The following is a 26129-nucleotide window of genomic DNA, read 5'->3' as shown; positions in this document are numbered from 1 at the left end:
GTGTCTCTAGTAGGGATGTAAATGTCAAGTGGTTTGCTTTATCTATCATTGGCCTTATTAGCAATTTATTATTGATTAAACATGAAAGCTCATAAAATAAAAAGAAAAATTCATGCTTCGTGAAAGTTTTAAACTAATTTTCTATTTTTGCCACACAGTCTTACTAAATAAGGAGTCATTAATTACTTCATTGATATTATATTCTAGACTGATCAAGAGTCTTGATGATGATTAAGACTCAGTAACATAGCTAGTCTCTACGTAAGTGCATCCCATGAGTTGGGCGATATGCTGTGCCAATTAGAGCAGGCTCAGACTGCGGAGGGTGGCCCAGAGGCAGAGCAGAGCTGCGGCCACCTTTCCCAGGAAGCCCTCCAATTACCACCCAGCAGGTGCAGTGTCTGGTTGACTCATGAGAACACATGACGCACATGAGGAACCTCATAGATCTGAGCCACTCTATCTGTCTTTCTGGCAGTCTTGTGCCTCTGCACCTCCCCCCTGTGCCTGTGTGACTTTTAATTAAATATTTTCCCATCGCCTCTTTTTATCTCCCTTCCTCAATTTGTTTTCTCCAAATTGAAAGTAATTCCAAAGATATCGACCGAGTGAAATCGAGGTAAAGGAGGAGGTTTTTTTTAGGTTTTTTTTGCGTTTTCGACTCGGTATCTTCTTTGTATGAGAGTCAGAGGCAGCTGATGTGACCTAACCTTGCCACCACATGGTGACTACTGTGCCAACCCTACTTGCATTCCTGCTGATGAGACGCTGGCCATGACAGTCCATCAGCGTCTCTCGCTGGTAGGAGCCACTGCGATGCTCTTTTGTTTTCCCCCACTTAAATCTCCCCAAAGTCACTTTCAAAGTCTGTATTTAATAATCAGCTAGCAAGGAAATGTGTCACAGGTCAAACTGGCTAGAGCAGTAATGTAGCTATCAGCAGCTGATTAGCTCACTGTTGCCTTAAAACACATCATCGCCATTATGTAACCGGAGCAAAGGCGAGGACAGAGTGATGTCACTGTCTGTCTAATAATGTTAGTTTCTGCAGCGGAGAATAATAAATGTTTTCAATATTTTACAATACGCCTATTGTTAAGAGAAAAAATGTGATTTCAGCTTTTTCCAATATCTAAGAACTGGGATTCAATGGGTAATTTCCTACTGTTTGAATACTTATCCTAGCAACGTGTTTGCTGTATTTTGATCTCCCTTTTCTTAAAGGAGCAATATATAATAGAATTTAAGCTGAAAAAACATCAAATAAATAAAACTATGAACAGAATGTGAAGATATAGCAGTTGTGACATTATGGTGTCAATGTATTGTGTTGCAGAGATAACTACTGAGGTTAGCACGCTAACCAGCTAGCCCTGGCCTGTCTTGGTCCAAAGCTCCTGTGATAGCGGTTTAAACACCAACACTCCCCTGGTCCCAAGCTCCCAGTCCGGACCGCTAGCTGCACGGCTAACTGGCAGCAGCTACTGTTCCCAGCAGAAAGAGGTTTCTCTGGTGATATGCTGCCCCCTATTTATTTATTTATTTTATTTTTTTTTTTTTTGAGCATGAACTTGACATGTGGCCACTTCTTACATATTAAACTTTTAATTAGTATTGCTTAACAAAGACTTGGGCCCACTTTGGAAATAAGTACTTTAACTTTCACATGTTGTCCTTTGGATTTTTTGTCTTTTTCTCTGTCTCAAATGCCATAAACAAAATCAATCAATCAGTTAATCAATCATGCATTTTTATTAAATAAAGAATTTATAAATGTTGGCTGCTTCTCCTTAGATCTTGGGGTGGGGGTTAAACTGAGAATATATATTAGAGAAAATCGTTAATCTTTTCTTTAAATCCTGTATGTCATATTTTAACATGCATATTGATGCATGCCTGACTAGAATGTCGGTCAAAACCACACTTTTATTGATCAATAAAAGGAAATACCTCTTTGTTTTAGATATCTCTTAACATATCCCCACTTCTTATATACTTGGAACCAGCTTCAATTCAGAGCCAATTTTCAATACCAAACCCTACTGCCGTGTCTGTCATTAGAGTTGATGTGAACATGATTTTTCCCCTTGCGCTGTCTCCACACCTTCTAAAAGATTAGCAGTGACATTGGACGCCATGTCCAATGCACTCACCAGGACTTCCCCTCGCCAATGGAAGCTGTTCCACTGACAGAGCCTTGGCCCCATTCGAACCTTACAGAAGCAAGTGTGTCAGCCATGCAAAATGGAGAACAGATGTGGTATATGGGCAGAGTAATATAGTCTTAGGCTGCCTCTGCCGCACCTGATGATATGGAGCCAATAGGGGCATTTGTCAAATGCAATCAGGTGTGATGGAGGGAAGAGATAGAGCGGGGGGGATAGAGGAAGAGGGAGGGAGTGAGGGGCTGAACAGCTTGAGCCCTGCCAAACTCTCTTCGGAGCATCAGCTGTGGGGGGACAAAACATGCGCGCCCCCCCTCCCCTCCATGAGGACGGATCTGCTTTGAGAGGAGAGTATCTCCAACAACAAACCTTAATCACACAGGAGACAATTTCTAAATCACACCACTCTGCTTTTCCATGAGGATATTTACACTGTGGATGATTTACAGCGCACACTGAAATGTTAGACTAGACAAAAGGTGCATCTCAAATGCACAAATTTTCTAAAATGCCACAAGGTCAGATTTTAATCAAAGGTAAGAGACACTCAGCTCTTCATTTCTGTGTGAACTATGGAGCTATCTCTATTCTGTTACTCTTTTCTAAGCCTATAAAAAGGTCCACAAGGTCAGAATAAAGGCCAGTCCAGTCCCCTGAGTAGGGCACTTGAATGGAAAGTCTGAATCTGATTTACAGTTTGGCCACATGTGCAAGCTGCCAATGGCTGGGCAGCCAGCCAGACAGAGTGGGAGAGTAGAGGAGTGCGTCTGTGAGGCTGCAGGTAGTAATGAATGCTGGCCCTATCTCAGAATGAACGAAAATTGTGTTTTATATATTGACACAATCGTATTAACAACAAAGAGCAAGAATAAATGCTGCAAGGTGAGGGAAGAAACAGATTGGAAGAGATCAGATCTATCAAACGACCTTGTATGGGAGCTTTTGTTTGACTTTGGTAACCAAATCAGCCCGAACTCGCTGGAATTTTAAAGCCTGTCAGTGACGTGTTACACTTGTAAAACTCCATTCACACTGACAAGTTTACCTCCTTTATTCAAATGGAAGATTGCATCTCTTTTGCATGTGTTTTATCGTCAAAGCAGATGGCAATGCGGCAATTTAGTTTAATGATTCCTAATTAAAAGACGAACACCATTGGAGGAAAATTTTATTTTCACTTTTACAAAAAGCAAAACATTAAACCGATATACAGACATAATTCTGATATATGTGGCCATTTTGCTAATTCAAATTTGTTGCACCATGGGATGGAACTCACGCTGTGTAAATACCATTCACTCTCTAAAAAACACATTAACTGCCATCATGTGTTCATCTGCATTTGTCTTTTAGAGTACTTAGTGCCAGAAAGAAGAAAGACTATTGCCAAAGATTAAAGCGAAAGGTTATAATCGAAAAGACAGTTGTATGCCACAGACATGAACTCATGTCATCTGACTACCTGATTTCAAGAGACAGATACAGTTTTATATATCGAATACCTATATTTAACATTCACAGGATACAACACAATTTTGACAGCCCAACATGCTCAAGTTTACCTTTATATTGGCTGATATTAGCTTATCACAGATATATAGTGGTCCATAGATTGTAGTAAAGAAATGTCATATATTTCTGAGGTAATTTGGAAATAATATTTTTATGTATTGAATCGTAGTTAATCTTTTTTGAGTAGATTGTCCCAAGACTCAACAACACTGATCATAATGTGGTTGCAGGTAAATAACACAACATGCTGTGTGGGTACCTGTAATGGGGTCATCTCCAGTGCAGCATGTTCAGGCATGTCTGCTCACACATGGGTATTTTAGGTGTGTGTCAACACTCACTGGCATCACCTACACCAGCACACAGATGTAGCTTCAGCTTCATTTTCTTGTTTTAAATTTAATTTAATTTCATATTTTCTGTTTTATAAACACCTAATTATAAAATAAAATGCTTACATATTGAATACAGAACTAATTATGTAATGTAATGTAACGTTAATGTTAATTGTTACCATAAATACATTTAACAAATTGAACGAGCCAATAAATTATAACACGTGTTGTCTAAAAAGTGTGTGTCTTCTTGAATTTGTTTGTTCAGTGACATCAAGTGTGTGCTTACTGCACCTATTGAGATGTACTTTGGTTTCATCATGTCACTTCCATTCACATTCCATTAAAGAAGGTTTGAGCCAAAGCACATGTTCAAAATGACGATCCCTTCCTGTGTCTTTTTTGTCAAGAAACAGCAAACTCAATTCAAATGCATGCCCACAATCATATTTGTACACATCCCTGTGCCAACTTCAAATATGAAACGTTTTATTTTTTCGTCTCTCTGCTCAGTATGTCAAAAAACAAATCAATCCAAATGATACACATAGCATGCATGCCTGTCAATGTATATTCTTTTAGTTCATTATAACGGTTAAATATGTTATATTCATATTTTGGCATAAGGCTTCCACACAGCTGTAATGACAGAGCGAATGAGTAGCTCCTATTTCCTGTTTCATTGAGTAAGTAACTTTTTTTTTTTTTTACACACACATATCCTCTCATTCACACGGTGACTTGGCAGCTGAAGACTTGCTGGCAGATGATTCAATGCAATCAACCCGTCACTTGAGCATGATACCGCTTGTCCTACTTTGTGCTCACCTCCGATCAAATTCAAATCAAATCTAATTCAAAGCTGTTTCAAACGCTATTCTGGCTTTTCTCCCAACAGGGTACCATCAGCTAACACAAACCATTTACACTATGACATAGATTGGTTGATAAGGTTCAAAAGATGGGCTTATAAATTAAACAAACTGTCTGCAAACTTTTTTTTTTAAATGTCCTCCGTGCTTCCACAAAGGAGCAGAGGAAAGGAAACCACAGAGAAACTGGCAAAAATGTTAAGTGACACTAATGCGATCAGGCCGATTCAATGAATTTATGAAATACAATGTCTGCTGGGACAATGCTCACACCAGTTGGTCCGGATGTCAGTGTGGGGGAACATTTACATATTCCTGTCTATCACAAACACATCCATTACAGCTGGCTTTACCTAGACCACTAGAGGGAGAAATAAGCCGTGATTTACCACAAAAGACAGTCAGGTATGTAATATATATGGAGAGGTTAATTTTTCAAATCAGAATTGAAATGTATATTCAGTCTTGTACTGACACACACCTTTTCAGATGACATAATTTTACATTAGAGAGTCATTCATCTCTAAAAGGGATGACTGCGCCTTGGTGGCTTTTACAATGTGTGTTCAGCTGGAAGAGACTGATGCTGGGCTGGCAGTGGGCTTATCAAAAACAAGTTGAGGCAACTCTCCAGGAGGCGAGACAGAGAGGAGGATAAAAATCCATGCTTCTGCTCAACTAACCATCAAACCTAATTACCTGTGGATAGGACTTATGGGCCACATGTTGGGTTCAAAGTTTCCCCGATCAGGAAGTGACTTGGGAGGGAGCTTTAGTGTATGTGTGTGCACACGGGTGTGTGTGTACGAGGCTGGTCAATGTGTCCGTGACAAAAAGATTAGGCTGAGAGACGAGACTTGGTGCCAGATCTTGGCTCTGTGCCATTAGTTCAATCAAGCAGATTTATTTAGCTTTTAGACAATTCGACCAGAACCCTGAGATACCACTTCAGAAAATAAGCCAAAGATTATTCATGGCATGGCAGCTAAGATAGGGATCTGTTGTCAGTCTCTGGCATCGTGTGCACGTCCGCTCACTCAATGCATTATTCCTTTTTGAGGGGTAAGCACAGTGTTTAGAAACACACACACGCACAAAAAGGCTTAGAAATAGCAATAAATCAAATGTAGAGGTCAGCGGAGCAAAGGAAAACATAATGACGGCCATGTAGACACACATGTATAAATTAGCCTGAACATAAAACACGACTACATGACAAGTCACTCTAATCCCACTTGTAACCTCACCCCATGACCCAAAGTAAGTGCTTTCTGTTTTAAGACCCAGAAAAATGTCGCAGGTAATTACAGATCACATCTATTCAGTGTTGAGAATCACTGACGAGTGCTGTTGACTTTACCTTACATTTATCTTATCTTTGAATCGACTGTATGATTTTAAATTCCACCAGTTTACATTTCCTTTTATGATGCATGGTATGTGTGCACCTATACACTGAAGACAGAATATGAAGGATAAATGTAACTTAATCTAACGTTTCTATAATGATCTACCCTATCTTCATCTCCATCATTATCTTTCTCTTCCACCTCTCCCTGTGGGTTTATTTACACATACACAGCTTCACATATCAAACACCAAGCACTGATTAAAGCTGATTTTCTGATACAAGGTGTAACAGTATCTGCTCATGATATATACACAGCTCGGCATTTAATGGTTAACATTAATGTTCATGGTTTAGTACTGTTAGATACAAATAGTATTATTGTTATTATAATAATTCCATTAGAGTTTCCTCTTTATTTGTCATCTTTTGTTTTCGCTAGTTTACCTTTTTTAACTTTTACTTTTGGAACAAATATTACAAAAAACATAAAACAAAAAAACAATAAAAAACTACAAATGCCTAAAAAAAATGTCAGAGGATGAGCACAGATTATTTTGCCTCAAATATAAAAGACAGGTCACATAAATGTTGACATTAGGCTATCATGTAGATCCATGAAAGCGCCCCTGTATGGTGATGACTGTCACACAGTTGCCTCAAGTAAAAATGAGCTTTGGTTGATATCAGAGGGTGACATGCACTCCTTTCAACCAACATAAAAAGCCCTAAAGGGTAACTCCACCAATTTTACACATTAAAGTGTGTTTACAGGTCTTGGGGAGTAGTACTGCATATATGAACAAGTAGTATAAAGCCTTTTTTGGCTCCAGAGGAAGCTGCATGAAATCTGATAAATTGCATCCAGTGATGTCACACAGTGGCTAAGTTGCATTGTGGGTAATGTAGGCACCAGGTTTAAATAATCACAATACAATTAGAAAATGCTACAGACCAAAAATATAAGTTTGAATAAGATTTCTAAATGACATTGTATGATGTTTAAGTCACCCTCTGACTTTTGTTTTCAGTGCCTGTGAATCAAATAAGCGCTCTGATTGGCTCCATTAACTAAATACACATGCAAATAGGTGATTAAGCAGACTCACTTTAAACTCTAACCAATAATGTCAGGCACATAGTTAGTGGACAATTTACATCTGGGTGATTGTTCATTGCAATGCTATGTAAACAGTCTGCATGTAGTTTCTAGGCCTCCGCCCCTCTGTGAAGTAGATGAGGGCTTACTCATTTGGTTGTATGTGTGTTGCCATTATAAATTAACAAATTAATTGGCACTCACAGTGAGTAAACGCTCATGCACTGACCTCTGTCCCAGTCAAAGGATGGCAATATCAGCTGGTCCAGCACTTTGGTCCAGAGCATTGACTGCACAGAACCGATCACAATGTTTGTTTACAAAAACTTCAGGGGAGAAAGCCTCACGCTCCAGCTTACATACAATTTAATTGCCCTTTTTCATGATGTCATCTCATTCATCTAAAATGCACATTTGATGCCTGAAAAACCATACATTTACTAACGTTAGGTTGGAGACTTAGTTCACCAGTTGGGCCACAGACTAAAGAAAATGAAAGCTTGAGCATGCTGACGTCAGCATTTTGCTCGATACACTGATATGCCTAAACGAAGCCTCACGGAGCTGCTAGCATGGCTGTTGACTCTTTGTCTTGTTTTAACAATAGAGAATAAAAGCTTTCAAAATGAGCACATCTCTAACATGAACTAGAGAGAGAAGAAGGAAAAAAAGCTTACAAAGTTTTTGACAAAAGAGCTGTATGAGACCTTAGAACATGTTAGAAACAAAACTGGAACCGCTGCATTCACATCTTTTGCTGAAACTACATTTTTCATTGCAATTACCCCATTTTGTTTGGCCTACTTACTCTGCTCCAGCAAAATATTACTGGATGTAATGAGTCTGTCACTACCAATGTTGGATTTTACACTTGTATCAAAATGAAACCTAACAAGCAATTCCTAACAACTCTATCATTTAAGATAGTGGACAACTTCAGGCCTTAAATCTCGACAATCTTACACTTTGAACAGACCTGAGCACATGAGACACACATACAGTAGACAAGCAGGAGTGAGCACTAAGTGTTTCAGATAAGTGAAACCTTTGAGACTTCATTAGTCCTTCACATCAAACGCCAGCACATTGTGTACATTTCCATGTAAGAACATTTACCCGGTGATTTCAAGAAGGCGATGTGTGGGAGGCACTCATGGCAGGAGCAGTGAGCTGCCTGTGGACCTGGTCACACTGCGGTAGGTGGCTGAAGAAGCACATGCAACGGGCTACTTGAAGTCATTTTTCAACACTGAATTGCCATTGTGCTATACAACAAAAGGCGTACTGTCAGCGTCGTCAATCATTGCAAACACTGGTGACAAAGTATGCTCCCCTCGTTTTCTTCTAATGTAACTAGTAATTTTCAAAGTGCAATTTCACAAAAGACAGGCATATTAAAAGGATATTATCAAATCCATGGAAAGAACTGAAACTGAAACCAATATTCAGCTTTTCTTTTTACATGTTTATGGCTGCACATTGATAGTTTGTTGTTTTTTTTGCTGCCTTTCTCCAGATATGTTCATGGATTCATTTTGCAAAAAAAAGGAATATTGAATTTTCTGTTTGCTGTATACCTCTCACTTGTGAATAAAGCATCGGAGTTGCAGTTTAAACCTGAGCATTTGATTGGCACCACCTTGCTGTTTAGACATTTGGGATAAATCCATTGAGAGGACCGTGCAAACACCTTGCGCAACTGTCTCAAGATCCATAAAAGTGTGCGTATCAGCCCAGATGTAAGGTGAGCGTTGTACGTTGTCATCATTTGAGCTGTACTGTGTCGACTGTCTGTTCGCCAGGTGGTGCTGAGTCATGGTTCATGCTCACTGGTTTCCTGGAGCTCTACAGTGGGTGTGTGTGTATGTGTGTTGTGGAGCACTGACAACCCTCTGTTAAGATCTGATGAGGATGAAAAGGGTTATTTGGGTTGAAAAGCAGTTTTTCATCCTCTTTAAAAGCCCATCACATGAGAGCTGAAATTTGACACCATCATTTTGTTTCTCATTTTGCTGTGACATGCTGGGGCACAAGGTCCGTCACTCAGAGGCCGACATCGGCTTCTGTGGACCTCGACTCAAATATGCCTGTCTCTGCTACTCTTAAAACATGCACTTGAGCCACAGCGAGGAAATGCTTTCTATCCATCCATCTTTTGACAAAAGGACTTTTAAGGGACTATGTTAGTTTAAAAAAACGAGCTTCTTAACTTAAATCTTAAGTTTACTTATGAGCAAAATGAGCGATCATGCTAAATTGTAACCTCACCTAACCCCATCCTGGTTATTTCCCACTTCCATCCCTTTTTAATTAGTGAAGAGGCTGTGAATTCACTAAATAGTGTTTATTAATCTTGATTCTTTGGTAAACTATTCCTTTTCTAGGTGTCGCCTCTTGACCCTATGTCAGAAGGATTAGTGACATTGTGGAGTAAAACTGGAGTAAAAGTTACTTGTGCAATAGAAGACATCAAATTACTTTTAGTAAGGCTGCTGTAACACCACAGTTGCGGTGTGTTACACCAAAACCTCATGGATTTTACAGATTAGTTCGATTATTCTTCTACAATTGACACCTTCAGTATTATAGAAAAACGCATTTAGTTACATAACTTTTATACGCTAACCTAAATTCAATGTATATATAACCCATTTTTAATCGTGATTACAATTACAGTATTTGCATCAAACACTTCTTAATTTATAATCTGAGAAAGAAAATGCAAAACACCAATATCTGAAGCGGATAAGAGATTTTAAGAAGCACATAAAGGGATATGTATATAAGGAACGAAAACGAAATTTAAAACGAAAACACTCTTCAATATAAATAACCACTATATACTATGAATGTTAGCCCTAAGAAGCATTGTGGTGGCTAGCTTAAATTAAAATTAGCTTATTTAAAAGGTGTAATATGTAAGAATTGGTCACCTGTTGAATTCATAGCAGGCAGCATTTTACCAGAGTAACTGCTAACTGTTGCTAACTGTAGCTGCTAGTGTAAGCTAGTTAGCTCAGTTGACTGTGCAGTTAACAGTCCTATTCGCCAACTGTGCTGTAGTTTTACTATCAGACTATTGCCTCTTGGTTTGCAAAGAGGTATTCTGAGACAGGATGTGCTGGGGTTAGCTGGTTAACATGCCAACTTCAGTGGGTATGTCTGCAACACAATAAATAGATGTCTTTGACATATTGTCAATGTTGTTGTTTCGCACACATGCACGTGCGTGCAAAGGTGTCACATTATTCCACTGATCAACAGGAGGCAGTAATGCACCACGATATGCTTCAATGTGCCAGTAAAGACAGAGAAGAAGATAACTGCAAGCTAATAAAAAGGGATGTGAACGCTGTTATGTTTAAAATACTGAAATACACTTGACACGTTTGTTAGACCACACACACACACGTGATTTGGGGAGTAAAGCTGAATGTAAACAATGAATGTTTACAACAAAACTCCACAGGCCCCCTTTAATTTCATACTCTCACATCATTTAAAATCATCTTCATAATTTGAGCCAATTTCTGGTCCAACAGCCACAAATCCACTACAACAAAACCTGCTGAACTGCCATTTTCCCAAAGTGTTCCTCTGGACCTTCCTTACATTAATGTTCTGCCAGGCTACCACACTTCAAACCCTTGATGCCATGCCAATCTTCAGAACATACATGCAGCATGTATCAATACATTTTTCACATCCATCTGGGAAATAAATCCTTTGTCTTTGAATCTCCATTCCTACGGTTGTTTTCTCCCACATGGGATTCCCTAAAGACTAAATTGCAGTTTGCAAGGCTGAGGTGGAGGCGTGGAGGTGGAGGCGTCCACCTCCACGCCCGTCTGATGGTGAGACTGCTGCAAATTACTCATGACACTTCCTCTGATGACATTTTTCAACCTCCTCCCTGTTGAATGGCATCTCCACCCCCCCTTACCATCCATCCACCACCATCACCACCAGACTAACCCAACACACACATTAATTCCCCCTTCTATTCGTGTCACAATAGCACAGCAGAGATTGCTGCCTCCTGCCTTCACCTGATTGACCCTTTGAGCAGGTGCTGGATCTGATCCAATCACAGTCAATCTTCTTTAAACATTTCATTCTTTAAGCAGAACAGGGGCTCAAAATTCCATCATTCAATGACCCGATCAGTCGCCGATAACACAATCAAGCCAATCCCGGCTTATCCCGAGGGAGCCATTTCAGGAGGGACAGCTGGGAGATGAGACTACAGACCTACAGAAAGGTGTCAATCTCCCCTGATCCACGGCTCTCTTTGTGAGCCGCCTATACTGCGCAGCATCTAGTGGTTGGAGGAGACGTCTGATAGGTATTTCTAAGGATCAGCAATAGTCAAAAATCTATTTAATCTTTTGTTAAAGGTCTGATCCTTTAAAGTAAAAATTCAGTAACCTGCAGAAAAGACACTTGCATTAACACATACGCGTTCGCTCTCATACAAAGACAGACACACACACAAAAAAATGACGTGAATAATACAGCTCAATTCTTCAGCGGCCATTTAAAAGCTACTCTATTGGAAATGTTGCTGGGCCACTGGGCAAATAAAGGTCAAGGGGGATATGAAATAGTTTGTCTAACTGGCCCTTTCCCCCGTGTGTCCCTGCAGCACGGCGGCCGTATCCACATTCATAGCCAATTCATTTATATTGCTCTGCCCTTCTCGCTGCTAGTCTCAGTCACTAACTACAAGTGACTGCAATGAGATTGAAGCCTCTGGCTAAATCTCCACTGCAAGGCACATGCTCCATCATTGCTGCTCTGATCACTCCTTATAATCACTGGAACCAGACTATATCCTCAACTGATTGGCTGAGTCGCAGCAGAGAGGAAACAATCACAGAATGTCAGCGGATGATGGACACCCAAACGTCGGAGCAGCAGTGGTCACTGCGAGCTACCATGTAAATGGCATGCAAATGTGCACCTGCACTAGCTGAGGAAGTGGAATGAAGGACTGTGGCCTTTTGATTAGGTTCTTTTTGCTCATGTAAAGTGTATTTTTTCTGCATTAATCACCCATGAACATGAAGCTGTAGTGTATTTGGGTTTGGCTTTCTTCAGTGCGCCCATCACTTCAGTCCAAAGTGCTTTTAATGTGCACCTTCACAGATTCCAGTTTCGGGCCTGTGTATGTGCTGTCACTGTAAGAGCTTAATTGCACTGTCATCCAAGGTGAAATTAAATTCTGCAATCAAATAGATAACACAAAAACGATGATATCAATGTCACACCAATGATTATTGGTGATTTATAATCTCTGCACAGTGATTTAAATGCACTTTTTAAGGGTTAAAAGTTAAAAGTTTCAAATTAGACAAAGCAACTTTACTACATTATAATAATGCTATAATAGTTATAGTTTAGTCTGTCAGCTTATCCTCAGGAAAAAATATCAAAACAACAGTATTTGATACTGATTTTGCTAATTGTAATTCAGGCTGTTTTTTATTTTATTTTATTTTTTTCAAAAACTGCCAGTGTTGCTAAAGGCCTAAGCGCTTGGGGAGGTATGCAAAATTAATTCCTACAGTCTTTACAGACGGTCACACAGAGTTATTTTTCTGCCATTTACAAAATCTAAGGGCACACGAAATGTCAGCCGTGGTATTAGATTACCAAAGCCCCAGAAAGAATTTCATGCACTAAGCAAGGAATCTTTTTCTGACGCTCTTATAATTTCCTCTCATCTGCTTCCTCTCAGTGAAAGTATGAGAGAAGTATGCAGACACTTGCCTGGCCGGAGGTGAAACACAAGAGGGGGGGACAGCATGCTGCCAATGCAGTGGGTTTCTTCACTCTTATCAATACATTTCCACTGTCCTCCAACAGGTGTCATCGCACTTTTTGGTTTTAAACTTTGAGACAATTGTCTCATCTTTGGACTCGCTGCACCACTCGTGACCTTTGTCTGTCTACCTTTATCCCTTCTGAGCCCAGTGGCAGTGAACTGGTTAAGCTCCTCCTCCTCCCATTCCACTCCACCTCCAGGATCTGGCTGTAGACCAGTGGAGCATGAGAACCAGGACAGGCTGGACATAAAGGGATGATTGTGGCAGCCCAGTGACATGGAAGCAAGTAGCACTGATTAAACTAAAAGTCAGCTTCAGGCTTGCGCGGCGAAGCCCAGCCAATGAACAGGAGTGCAGAAAGTGAGTCAGTGAGCAGGAGCTGTTTCGGCTGAGCCAAATAAGGGCAGTATGAGACGCACCCAAAGCTGATTACAATAAACCAATGAGGAAGCATTAGCCACCTCAGCTAATTATGCCTTTAACTGTGGGGAGAAGCTCTTTTCATGCCTGGGCAGGGCTCTGGCAGTACGTCACATCCAAATTTATAAGGTGTCATCACACTATCCACCATCTTTAATCAAGTGCTCGCCTCAGTGGAACATTACGGGGTGGTGGGTGTGTTGTTAACAGGTGTTTGATGTATTGGCAAATAAGAGGGCATTGTATACCAGCATACAAAAAAAGAATACTTAAGAAGGGCCTGCTGAAGTATGAAGTGTTACCGCAATAAAACTTTACTGAATTCCTCAGAATTTGCTGGACACAGAATCCCTGCAAGCACATCTGCTGTTCTTAAGCTGTCCCTGACCTTTGACCTGAGAGCAAGCACGGTCTCTGAAGGAGTCCAAAATTATAAAGGCTTTATGCATGATAATATAACATCGTTTCAGTGCTGTCACCTCAGTATGCTGATATTTTGGGGGATGTTTCTCTTGTTATGCAAACCACACACAAAGGCAAAGAGAGTAGGGTAATTACATTAAAAAATACTTACAAATGACAGTGCCTACTGCAAACATAACAACATCATCAGATGAAAATGGCAGAAAAATGTAATCTGGAGAGGCCTACGTATGAGGGAAAAAAATGGGATCTCTAAAGGCTAACATTGTCTTTTCTTACTCGGTAGAAGTGTGCACAGTAGCACATAATAGCACACTGGTTCATTTGACTTTATTGCAAGCCAGGAACAGCAGCAGCCTCCAGTTAAGAGTCCTTGAATATAAAGGGAGGGCCGGCAGTGTTGATAAGATTGTCTCATCTGGCTCGCAGGGCTAAGGTGCAGTGTGCTGCCTGAGAATAAAAAAAAAAGAGAGAAAAAAAAATGGAGGGGCAGGATGTGGCTACTATTAGGCAGGTAATGGGATCCATCTGAGATGCATTAGAATCAGCCAAACAGAACCACACTTCAGTTCTGTTCAAATGACTGTCACAATCACTTCAAATGCACACCTTCAGCATGCACTGTAGGCGTCAAAATTTATTTATTTATTTTTAAAATGGAGGGGTGGTGGTGGAGGGGGGGCGCTGTGGCTGTGGAGGAGCCTCTCTGAAGTCGTGCCAAGCCCGGGCATGTGCTCTTTCCTAATGGTGACGGCTGGGAGAGTGGCATTGAGACTGATGTGCATGAGAGCTGTCAGCCTCTCCCCATAACAAATGCCACCTCTCCCCCTGACAGAATGGAGACAGAAGGGAGGGACTGAGGAGGGGAGGAGGGAGAGGTGTGGAGGTTACAGACAGAACCTGTGACCCAATTGTGGCCACACCAGCTGTTTCCCCTCCACTGCCTCCCAACCACCGCCATCTCTGCAGACCACATCCTGCTAATTGGCCTATGCTGCCTTACACACACACACACACACACACACACACACACACACACACACACACACACACACACACACACACACACACACACACACACACACAGTGCTTGCTAAATAATATCAGTGAAATGGCTTGTTCCCACTGAGGAAGAACATTTGCCGTTGCCTTAAGCTATACTTGCGTGATGATTGATAAGTGCTTGAAAACGTACTTCCCAGAAATATAAATGACTCGCTGCCCCGCGACCATGCTGGCTAACGTCCCCTTGACATACGCATAGGCCGACAGACAGACAGAATGATGACTGACTGACACACATACTGCCACCCAGATTCTATGGAGGGGAAACTGAATTAATTGGCTTTCCCTTCTGTGGATAAGTCCTCAGAGTTGTGTGTATGTGGCGATAATGGTAGGTTGCAGTGACAGGCAGGTTATTTAATAAATCCTGGGATGTGTAAGGCAGAACGGAAGAACACACACAAAACAGAGAGAGAATGATACCTCTTTTTGCCCACAATATCTCCTCTGATTTCCTTTTTGTTGAAGACACTCAAACCTGCTCATACACACACATACATACACACACACACCCCTAATCATGCACCCACATAAATACACTTAATCGCTGACACACTCTCGCATGGCGAGAGCAGTACTGCAGACACATCCAAGCATGCACAAGTAGGCTATAAAAGCACACACAGAAACATGCACAAGATCTTGCTCAATCAGTCTGATTTGTTTGTTTCCTCCTAAGCATTTGAGGATTCCTCAAGGAGGAAAAAAACTTTGTATAATCAAGTCAATTATGTCATTCAATCAAGTCGAAAATCATTTCGAGCCCTTTCTCAGATACATTGATTGCGAAGTCGTGCTGAATATTTGCTCGCTGCTTTCTATTGTGCAAATAAGCCATCTTTATTTGGAACGGCAGGCCAGGCCATGGCGAGGTCTTCAACACCACTTCCGCAGACAAAGAGCAAAACAAAGTCCTTCACCTTGCCCGCCTTCAGTCAAGAAAATAAGACGGGGCTTTATAAGGGAGGGCTGGTTGCATATTGTCTCTGCAAAAAATAACAGTTTCTATTAATCTATAACAGCTCTTCTGTCTCCTTCAGGACATGGTACATTATGTGCCCGTGAAAAATCCATCCTCAGTGAAATTGTTTAAACTCAAGGTCAAGTGCTGATGTTACAGGGACTGTATCAGCTGAAGGTGACCTTGACTGATGTGGAATATGACATGAGGGAAATGGATCTCTACTCAGTGTGGTGAAATTATCTGTGAAATGCTGCCACTGTATCAAAGCCTGTTTGTGTGTGCACATGCCCAAGTGCGTGTGCATGCACTTGAGTGAGTGAACACGTGTGTGTGTGTGTGTGTGTGTGTGTGTGTGTGTGTGTGTGTGTGTGTGTGTGTTTGTGTGTGTGTGTGTGGATGCAATATGCATGTCCTTGCATGATAGGGTCTGCATATATGCCTCACTCAGCTGGGGGTACTGGTCGTGAGAACAGCTTGCAGAAACTGCTGCAGCAGACAGGAACAAACAGCTGAATATGAGCCTCTGGTGAATTAACTGGGTGTGTTTTTGTGTTTCTCTTCAATAGTGTTGCCACAATATAAACACCATAGCTTCGATTCCCTTAATGTTATAGTTATAGTGGTTTCTAATGCTATACTTCCATAGATAAGAAAAAAACTGTTGTTTTTTGTTTTGTTTTTTGCAGAGGGGTTTGGTCATGGCAGCTGGATGCCTTTTGCTTGTTTGCTCTGTAAGCAAAATGCATGTTGTTGACCAGGCAAGTTGGGCTGTGTGAAGCTTTTGCCATAACTTCAGTTGTTTGTTTTTCACAACAGAGATTTATTTGTCATTCTGTGAGAAAAAGGAGCCGAACTGGCTTCTTTTAAAGCTCAAATTTCTGACAGCTGTAAAGATTGGAGAGCTGACATTAATGGGGGTGACAACAGGGGGCGCTGTACACTGATTGTGGACTGAGTCTTTAAAGGAGATATATTATGCTAATTTTCAGGTTTATTATTTCATTTAGGGTTACCAATAGGATAGGTTTATATGCTTGACCAAATTAACTTTTCTGTCATGTTTTCTTAGTGATGATAATTGCATGATGTAACGGAATCGAAGAGATGAAAGTGTAGTTATTGTGACAACACTATGCAGGGTAATAATTAAAAAACAGTCTTACCTTCCCAAACTGTTCAAAATACTGCTTCACATCTTCCACTACTGTATTGGCTGACAAGCCACCCACAAATATTTTCTTTGTTCTTGTGACCATCTGGAAAGAAAAGGGCGAGAGGAGAGGATTAGTGATGAGGCTTCAAATGCATCACACAACACCTTTAATGAGGCTTCAAACACACTGAGTGAGCAGCACCTGTGATGGGGACAATATAAAAGAGCGAGGACACACTGTTACTCAACAGGAATAAACAGGTTCACACAATTAAGTTTCAAAAACACTTTGCTTTAACTCTAGTATTATAGGAAGGTCACAAATGCCGAAGGTTCTGGCAGGGAAAAATACTCTTGGCTGAGAAAAGCTGCTCTGTGAATTTCCCTCACAATGACATTTCAAATTGAATCTCTAATCAAAACAGGCTGTCACAGAATTAAAGACCTCCATTTCATCCATAAAAGTTTGTGTTTATCTTTGCTAAACTTAAGACGAAACAACAGAAATAATTTATGGACTTTCAAAAAACAATTAATGAGTGCTGGAAGATGGAATCAGAGTGCATTAAAGCCTCATTTAGTTTCAAACGGCAAGAATATTAAGGATTATTACCCACGGCGTCAAAAAGGGCACGAACATCTGCTGCAGAGAGTACATGCTAAATTTAGGCGGACGATTTCTCAGGGAAATACAGTAGCAATTCAACACCAGTGTCAGAGCAAAATCTGCGAGGGGACTATTTCCTTTTTGCACAAGATTAAAAATGAACATGTTAACCTATGAACTTACGGTTTATATACACCAACATCTGAAACGTCTGGTGAGCATAGGTGTTGATTTTCCTGACTGACACACGACAGTGAACATTTCATTTGAGACTAACGAAACATTACTGAAAAGTTTGATTTATCTGGATACTTTCTTTAAGGTCACAATTAAAATGTAAAGTAATATAAAACTGAGGCTCAAGCTCTTCATGTCTCTATGACACCTATGGTGTTATTATGGTTATTGCTTTGGCCTGATATGACTTTGCAGTGAGAGAGGCTGCTCGAACACTGTGGAGAGCCTGTTTCAGCCGACCTCTGGTAATAGAGGTGATGGCACCGCAAATGATTTAGCATGTCTGATGTGGACATAACGTTTCCTAGCTTAAGGCAATTTCGACACAGTTCGAGTGTGATTTACTATGCTTTGTCTAGTTATTGGGAAACAATAAGAGATTGAATGATTAAAGCTCTTAACTATTGCAGTAATAGGATAAGAAAGTATCTGGTTGACTAGTTTTTTGAATGGAGAGAGGATAAGAGCACACATTTTCCCATATATAATCTCCACTGTCTCCTCTAAAGTACCACATTTACGCTACAGATTGCGAATTTACTGATATAATGATTTTGATGCACTGCTCTGTAATCTTACTGGCAAACAAAAAAAGGCAACAGAAAAAGCAGCAGTGAAAGTCACAGCCCTGATCTCCCCCCGGCTCGCCAGAATCAAACAAAAATAAATGATGCAGGGCAGGATAAACATACTCGGGAGATGCACAGCAAACTATCAAGAAGGTTGAAAGAGTCTACCTTGATCAAAATGCTGACCGAAACACTTTCGATTTATGAAAGAGGCTTAACGCTGAGAAAAAAGAAGCAACATTCAGCTCGAGCCGAAGTAACCATCTGTCAAGTGCTTTCCAGGTGCACACAGTCTCGCAGGCACATAGCCTGCACATATGCACACAGCCTCCCACACATGAGCCCTCTCTTATTACAGTTTTTTGTTTTTTTATTTCGCTTCTGTGATTTTTCATGCTTTGTGCTTGTATTATATTGTTTTACCACAGATAAAATTAAGCCAACTTTTGTAAAACAGAAAAAAAAAAATTGTGAGGAGAATAGAAGCATAATACATTTCAGTGGCTCCTTTATAGCTCCAATTTAAAAGTGGAAAAGAGAAAAGAGCTCGGCTCACAGCATGTATTTCAGGGCTGGAGGTGCTGGCAACTGTAAGATGAACACTTAATCAGAAAAAGTGACCACAAGAGTTTGTGGTAGAGACCTCTCACTCAACATGTAGCAGAAATAATCAAGGATGTTTTATTACACTGACAAGAACGAGACGTCTCACCCAGAGCTTCTTCAGGCTCATGAAAATGTGCAATGGGCAAGAGGCATGATTTGCAAACACAGTGTGTGTAGTGACTGACAGCAGACTTGACCATCTCTGACAATCAATATAGGTGCAAATGTCAAATTACAATGATAATGATATAGAAAAATACCACTGAGCAATACATACTGGAAATAAATATACATGACATCTTCAAGTTCTACAAATATCTTCAAACCCACAACCAGAGTTCGTGGGGTCACAACTTCAGCTCAAGTATGTAATTTCTGCCACTAGGCGTCTCTCAATCAAAACAACAAAGAAAGTCCGAGTGTGATGACATCGTGAAGTAGTCTGGGGTCCCGAGAATTGTTGTCTACATGGAACAATAGAGTGGCTAGCCCACTTCCTTCCTCACTGTTTGATGTATCATCTGGTGTTTCCTCGCAATAAGAGGGTGTAACGGGGATACGACGCCAATTTTCTCTGAAACATCGGGGATAATGTTATGACATAACTCAACAAAATATATAACAAAGATCTAGTCGTTTTTAGATATTTGAATGGAGAAATGTTCCATATTATACCTTTAATGACTAAATACCCATCATCATACACACATGCTAACATTACAGCATGCATGTTACAACGGTAACAGTGCTATCCTATAAGGATGAGCAAAGTCATATAATGTTAAATGCTAACATGCATCTGAGCATCACAGATAACAGACAGTGTTATGATAGTAATGGTTTTTGGCCTACCGGTGGTGAGGATCTAAAAATAACATAGTTGTCTCCATTTATCATTCATTGAACAATTTTATTTCCTGTTGCTCAATTCACCTATTCACCACCCAATACTTTAATTCACTACTGATATCTGGAATGTAGCATTTACTGATTACTGAAATATGACCTATTTTAGCATTTCTCAATATATATATATATATATATATATATATATATATATATACATATACATATATATATATATATATATTTTACATTTCTTGTCATCTATTTACTATTTTTATATTTTTCTTAGAATTTCTCTACACTGTGACACATCTATTCTAGCTGGAGCAACTGCAATGCAACTCACCCTCAGGGATCAATAAAGTATTTCTGATTCTGATTCTGTAATGAGCATCACAGGCTGTCAGTGAAGCTTATGGCAGTGGTGCTGTTTTTTTCCTTTTCTACTTTGCAACGTTCAACTACTACTGATGGACATGCAAAATATCAACTAGCCGGTTTAGGGTTACACACTGGCCAAGACCCAGCAGCTGCATCATCCTCCACCCCCCCCCAACTCCTCCACCGCCTCCTCCTCCTCCTCATCCTCCCAACATCATGCCTCAGGCCTCAGAGGTTATCAGCCTTGGATGCTGCCGCCGGCAACCCCAAGCCAGACAGCTGCTGATAAACTGGCTGTGCAAGTATTTATCAACATCACTCACTTTTATCATTGCCAATCTAAGTAAAAAAGATAAATAAATAAATAAACAAGTCAATGTTCATCTCTGCTTGCCTCTCTACATCAGCTGTTTGTCCTGCTTCCCTCCTGGGCCACCCATTCCCCGGCTTTTTTTCTTTTTTTTTAAAGCCTTGTTCCATCAGGCTGCAACCGGTCAAGTTTTCAGCCTTGTCTTTATACTTTGACATGTCTGCCTGCCCAATAGCTGATGGGATTGCTTGAGTGCTGGTACAACACAATTACTCTCTCTATTTTTCTCTCCATGGTGACAACAGACATTAAGCCTCATAGCTGTATACTGTGTCCCTGTATGCCTATGGCTGTACCATTTGGTTTGAGATACTACTGCAGGAAAGGTTGCTACATCTGCTTGGATTTTTGATGCATTTTAACCAAAACAAACTGTATGTATCAGTTATTTATACTTAAAGATTTTTAATTTTTTTATGTAGCCACATTTTTCTTTTGAACCACACTGCCACACTACACAAAAAAGTCACAATAAGGAACAGGAAATTCCCTACCTCACTGCATTTACCTCAACATTAGTTCTGATCATTTGGGTCCGGCGGGTTTAGTGTTTTAAAGTCTTTTTCGACAAAACATTTCAATTCAAGCTGACAGATTTAAAAATGGACCACTCTTCAACCCAGTTTTTCCTTTAACCCACTTCTTCAAACATTCAGTTATTTTTGCACATCCCTGAGAGACAGTAAGGAGAGTTAGGAGCGTGCACGGCTGAGTGCGGGTGTGCTCACACACGAGTGTGTGTCTAATTTCTTGAGTGTGTGAGGCTGTGCGTGCAGAGGGCTGCAACAATTACTGCCCTAGTGCATTACCATGGTAATAGAAGGCATGCCGCAGATACATACAGAGAGGCAGACAAAAATGTAAAAAGCTTCTGGTGCACTCTTATCGACACCTGTTAGCAGTCTTTAACAATGACAGACAGAACAAAATGACTAACCATATACCTCGAGAAAAAGCAGGACCTTTTCTATGAGGTCGTCAACAAAAAGCTACAAAAGCTATCTCGCGCTGCCCGTCACTTAACTATTTCAATCTTTCCAGAAGTAGTAGCAATAGTCTCTGCATCTTGATTTTAATAAAAGCATAACTCAAGCTGACAATATACATCTTTTTCAGAGCTCTGCCTTTAGTATGTAACTTCAGTGCATCAACTCACAAACTCGAACATTCAAGGCCAGAAAAAGGAATCTGTTACATAGCCCACACTGTGGAGTTGACGCTGGTACTTTAACAATGTGTAAAGCACGTCAGCTATTGTCAGTCCACATAAAAAAGAACAACAAAGTCAGGTCACGTAAATGCTGTCCAGAGAATGCTTAAAAAGGACTGCTTTGTCCAGACACCTCAGCAACAATATCCTAAACTCCTACCCTGCAGCATACACACACAGTGAGACATTCTTGGCAGCTGCTGACATCACAGCGAGTAGATGTGGAGGCTAGCGTAGTGGAAGCACAAACCTGACACCTAGTAAATCCCTGAGGTATTCAAATTATTCATATCCATCACAAAAAAATCATACAAGTATATTGCATGAAAAGCCCCTTATTCTTTTCATCAGTTGGACAAGATTTACTCTCTCTGTTCTTAGACCCTGCAGCGCTTTTCTGTGTGGTAAAAGTACCTGAGAATGGCAAAAAGCTGTCTCTATATGTGCCTGAGTGGAACACCACAGTGCAAGTAATTGTACCTGACACGTCGCGCCCTCATTAAGATGTTAAGTTTGAGGTATGCGTAGCAGTCTAGTGCCTAATTCTAATGTTTAATATTCAGGTTTTTCCTCGATGAATTTTGGGCTACAGCAATCAACCTAATCATTTTGGTAAGGTGTGCAAGTGTTTTCTACGTGCGACTCCAGACGCAAACTGAATCTGCCAGATTGGTGAAAAGTGTTGATAATCGCAGAGTAGGGACAAAGATTTGACCTGTCGATAATGTAAATGACCAGGACTCGAGTGATATTCACCCTTTTCTGCAGACTTAAATCTTTAAGTTTTCAAATAACTTCAGGGGCGACTTTATTGGCAAACCTTCATAGACTGAGACAAACACAAAATCTATGTAAAACACACACGGGCAGTTTGGCTAATGTCACACACCCCTCTCTGACTCACAAAGCCCTGGACAAACTTGGGAAATATCTTTTTAGGCCATGCCAGGTAGGTTATTATCAAAGTCACTCAAGTCCTGGCTGCTTCACTTTGATGACTCTGATCTATTGTCTGATTTGGATGTGTGGGTGTGTGTGTGTTTATGCGTGCGCGTGGGTGTATACTCCCTTTCCTCTTTTCCTTCTTAAGTGTAAACAATGCACCTCATTGCAAATCCTTTATAATATTGTGCTGCTGGTTTAAGTATGTGCTATAAAAGCGGGGGCTGCTGCTGGGAGTGCTGAGGAAGTTGAAAAAGATAAGCCAGTAGCTAATATTGCGGCGCACAATGTCATTATTATTTGTGGAAATTTTAGTACTTCTACCTGTGGCAGCAAACACAATTCAAAGAGCCTCTGTGTCGCGCCTACAAAAAGCTATTAGTGTTTTGAACATGCGTGCAGAACTGAGACCGCAAAGACAAAGCGTGAATGTGATTAACTCCCCAAGTAGGATATGAGAGGAAATGAATATAGTGTGAAACAATATAAAAAAACAGGGGAGAGAAGCAGGCACGGGGTAAGAAAAAAATGTGTAACATATTTATGCAAATCTTGAGATTTTACACAGACACTCCAGCTCTGATGCTCCAGTATGTTGTCTTTTAAGTTCCACCCAGAAAGGCATGGCAATGACAGACAGAGACATTTAATGGTTTTACTGGAAAAATTGTAAGCTGAGAGCTGATGAAAATGTTCATTCTTGGATTACAGATCGATGTCTTCACGTATCTCGATGCCATCTTTTTCTCACATTAAACTTGCATGTCCTTCAGCTCTTCAGTGTGGGTATTAAATTTTGAATTTTGCCTTAGTACGAAGCCTGTTTTCACCGATCAAATGTTCATTTTTTAAGTTAAAAAACATTCATCGGATAAAATTGTATTTCTGCTCAAAAATATTTTAACATTAAGTGGGATATTTACTTAGCCTGCGGCAAATTACCATCAGGGGAGCAAAATTTAGCATCTCTGTGGCTGCTTCAATCATATGGCACTGGACTGGAATGCTGTGAGCCATTAAAGTTAGTAAAAGCAGTTACTGAAGCTGGAGGCCACAGAGGGATAAAGACAGATAAAGCTGTGTGAAAAATAACAGGTTGTTGCATTGCTGAACTTCTTGTGTGGTGATCTGCAGTGAAGTAGCTGCATAATGCATCTTTTAATTTTCATTTCTCTTCCTCTGGCCATCTCTCACACTTCACTGTTTTGACCTGGCATTTGTCTCTCACCTCCTTGTGTGTGCAATGAAACAGTGCTGCAGATTTTACACCTGCTCTTCCCAGACGTAAAAGTTTCAGACATGGTTTTCACTTCAGCCCGACCACTGCTGCATAAGTCAGGAACAGTAGCTGTAATTGTCTTATCTTTTTAGTGGTGTTTGTGCAAATTTGAAATTTGAACTCCCTGAATTTCACGCAGGGAGGTGGAGGTATCAGTGGTGGAGTTACAGGACAAAGCTGCCAAGCCAGTGACCTCAGCTACAATATTTTTAAAGGTGAAACTACTGGACATATATGATGTAGGACCAAGGCGATCCAACATTTGCAAATGTGATAACACTGGATATTTTTCAGGAGATCTCAGGACAATTTCCAGCAGTGTTTGTGGCAAGAAGACCAGGTTTTTTTACGAGACCTCGGGACAACTTCAGCCATGTTTGTGGCGCCCGAAGCAGGTATTTTAAGCCCAAACCTGATGTTTTCCTAACCTTAACCAAGTGTTTTGTCTTACCTAAACCTAACAAGAGCATAAGCACAGCATTGTGACAAGAGAAAAATTGAAAATTGAACAAAGAATAGTAAAGACTAGACTAGTTTTGCTAGGTCAAAACTGATTCATGGTGGACAGCATGTTAGTCCTGGTTGCTGGTCACACTAGGTCACAAATGAATCGCATATGTTTTGTGAAACTGTTGCATTTAATGCCAAATTCTCAACATTTTCTAAATTAAAAACTAAACTAAAATGTCAATAATTGCTGGAAAAGTGACATTGAACATCCGTATAACGACATGTATAAAACTGTGTCGCTGCTTTCACTAGTGCTGGGCCATATGGCCTTAAAATTATATCACAATATTTTGAGGCTATATCGCAACACACAATATATATCTAGATTTTTTGAAATATCCTCAAAGGTACTTTGTTATCTATATTGTCACAGTATTGTAGGGATGACTGTTGGTACTTTACAAACTATTATTTTATTTTGATCAATAATCTTCATTAATGTGGATATAATGACTAAGTGAGTAAAGGCAGGTGTTAGAACAAGTAGAACAGTCTGGTAAGTTCAGAAAATTCCATCACTTTACTGTAATGCAGCCTTTAAAACCAGGAAAACACAACACTTATGCAATATCATGATCTAAGAATATCTATCTATCTCTCTATCTCATATCACAATAACAATATAATATCAGTTCATCGGCCAGCCCTACTCTCTCGCTCTTCTTAGCCCTTTTTTCTCTCATCAGAGCTTCCAAATCTTCTGATTCGGTCATAGTCCTCACTAATTGACCGCCACCTTACCGCAAATTTGTTGTTAGTGGATCTCTCAGTTATCACCCTCCCTTTTACAACACACACACACACACACACACCTTGTGCACACCATTCTCCAAGCCAGTTCTCAGGCAGGTCGCTGAGATCACACATCCAGCTATGATTACAAGGTGTAAGCCTTCATCATGGCCCCCACCTCTCACACATACAGGCTCTCAAACAGCTGTAAACACAGAGCCCCAGACAGGGAGGAAGCAGACAGGGGATTTCGATGTCATTTCTCATACCTAAAAATAATGGGACAGATAGAAAAAAGCCATCGCACTTTGTTGTATAAGCCACAATTGTTATCGTTCTAGCAAGGGGATATAATTACTGGCATTCAGATCCCGTCTGTGGCCTCGTTCATAAGCAACCAGAAAGCACCAGAGAGCATCTGTCAATGCAATGTAGTATGATCAAAGGCCTAGACGTTGTGCAGGCGCGATACGCACACACTCCCATGCACGCACTCACACATACAGGTGAAAACGTGGCCAGTCCAGGTAAACACTGCCTCTGTTCATTTGCATCACTAGAGCTGACTCACAAAGAGAGAACACAGCCAATAAACAACAAACAACAGCACAATCACTTTTGCTTTGGAGGGTGTTCGGCACAGGATAGAAAACAGG

At 40.5% G+C, this 26129-nt stretch overlaps 1 protein-coding gene across 6 annotated transcripts in view; it reads right to left on the bottom strand.

Annotated features, from left to right (window-relative positions):
• LOC141006798 (RNA-binding protein Musashi homolog 2) overlaps nucleotides 1-26129 on the bottom strand; it is a 259908-nt gene that overhangs the window by 161771 nt on the left and 72008 nt on the right. For all 6 annotated transcript variants that reach the window (XM_073479045.1, XM_073479043.1, XM_073479042.1 and 3 more), the window contains exon 6: nucleotides 17195-17287. In XM_073479045.1, the coding sequence (XP_073335146.1) occupies nucleotides 17195-17287 (93 nt within the window). The remainder of the gene's footprint in view (nucleotides 1-17194; nucleotides 17288-26129) is intronic.

Source organism: Pagrus major, chromosome 13 (assembly GCF_040436345.1).
Source record: "Pagrus major chromosome 13, Pma_NU_1.0".
NCBI lineage: Eukaryota > Metazoa > Chordata > Actinopteri > Spariformes > Sparidae > Pagrus > Pagrus major.
This window is presented reverse-complemented; position numbering and strand designations above follow the sequence as displayed.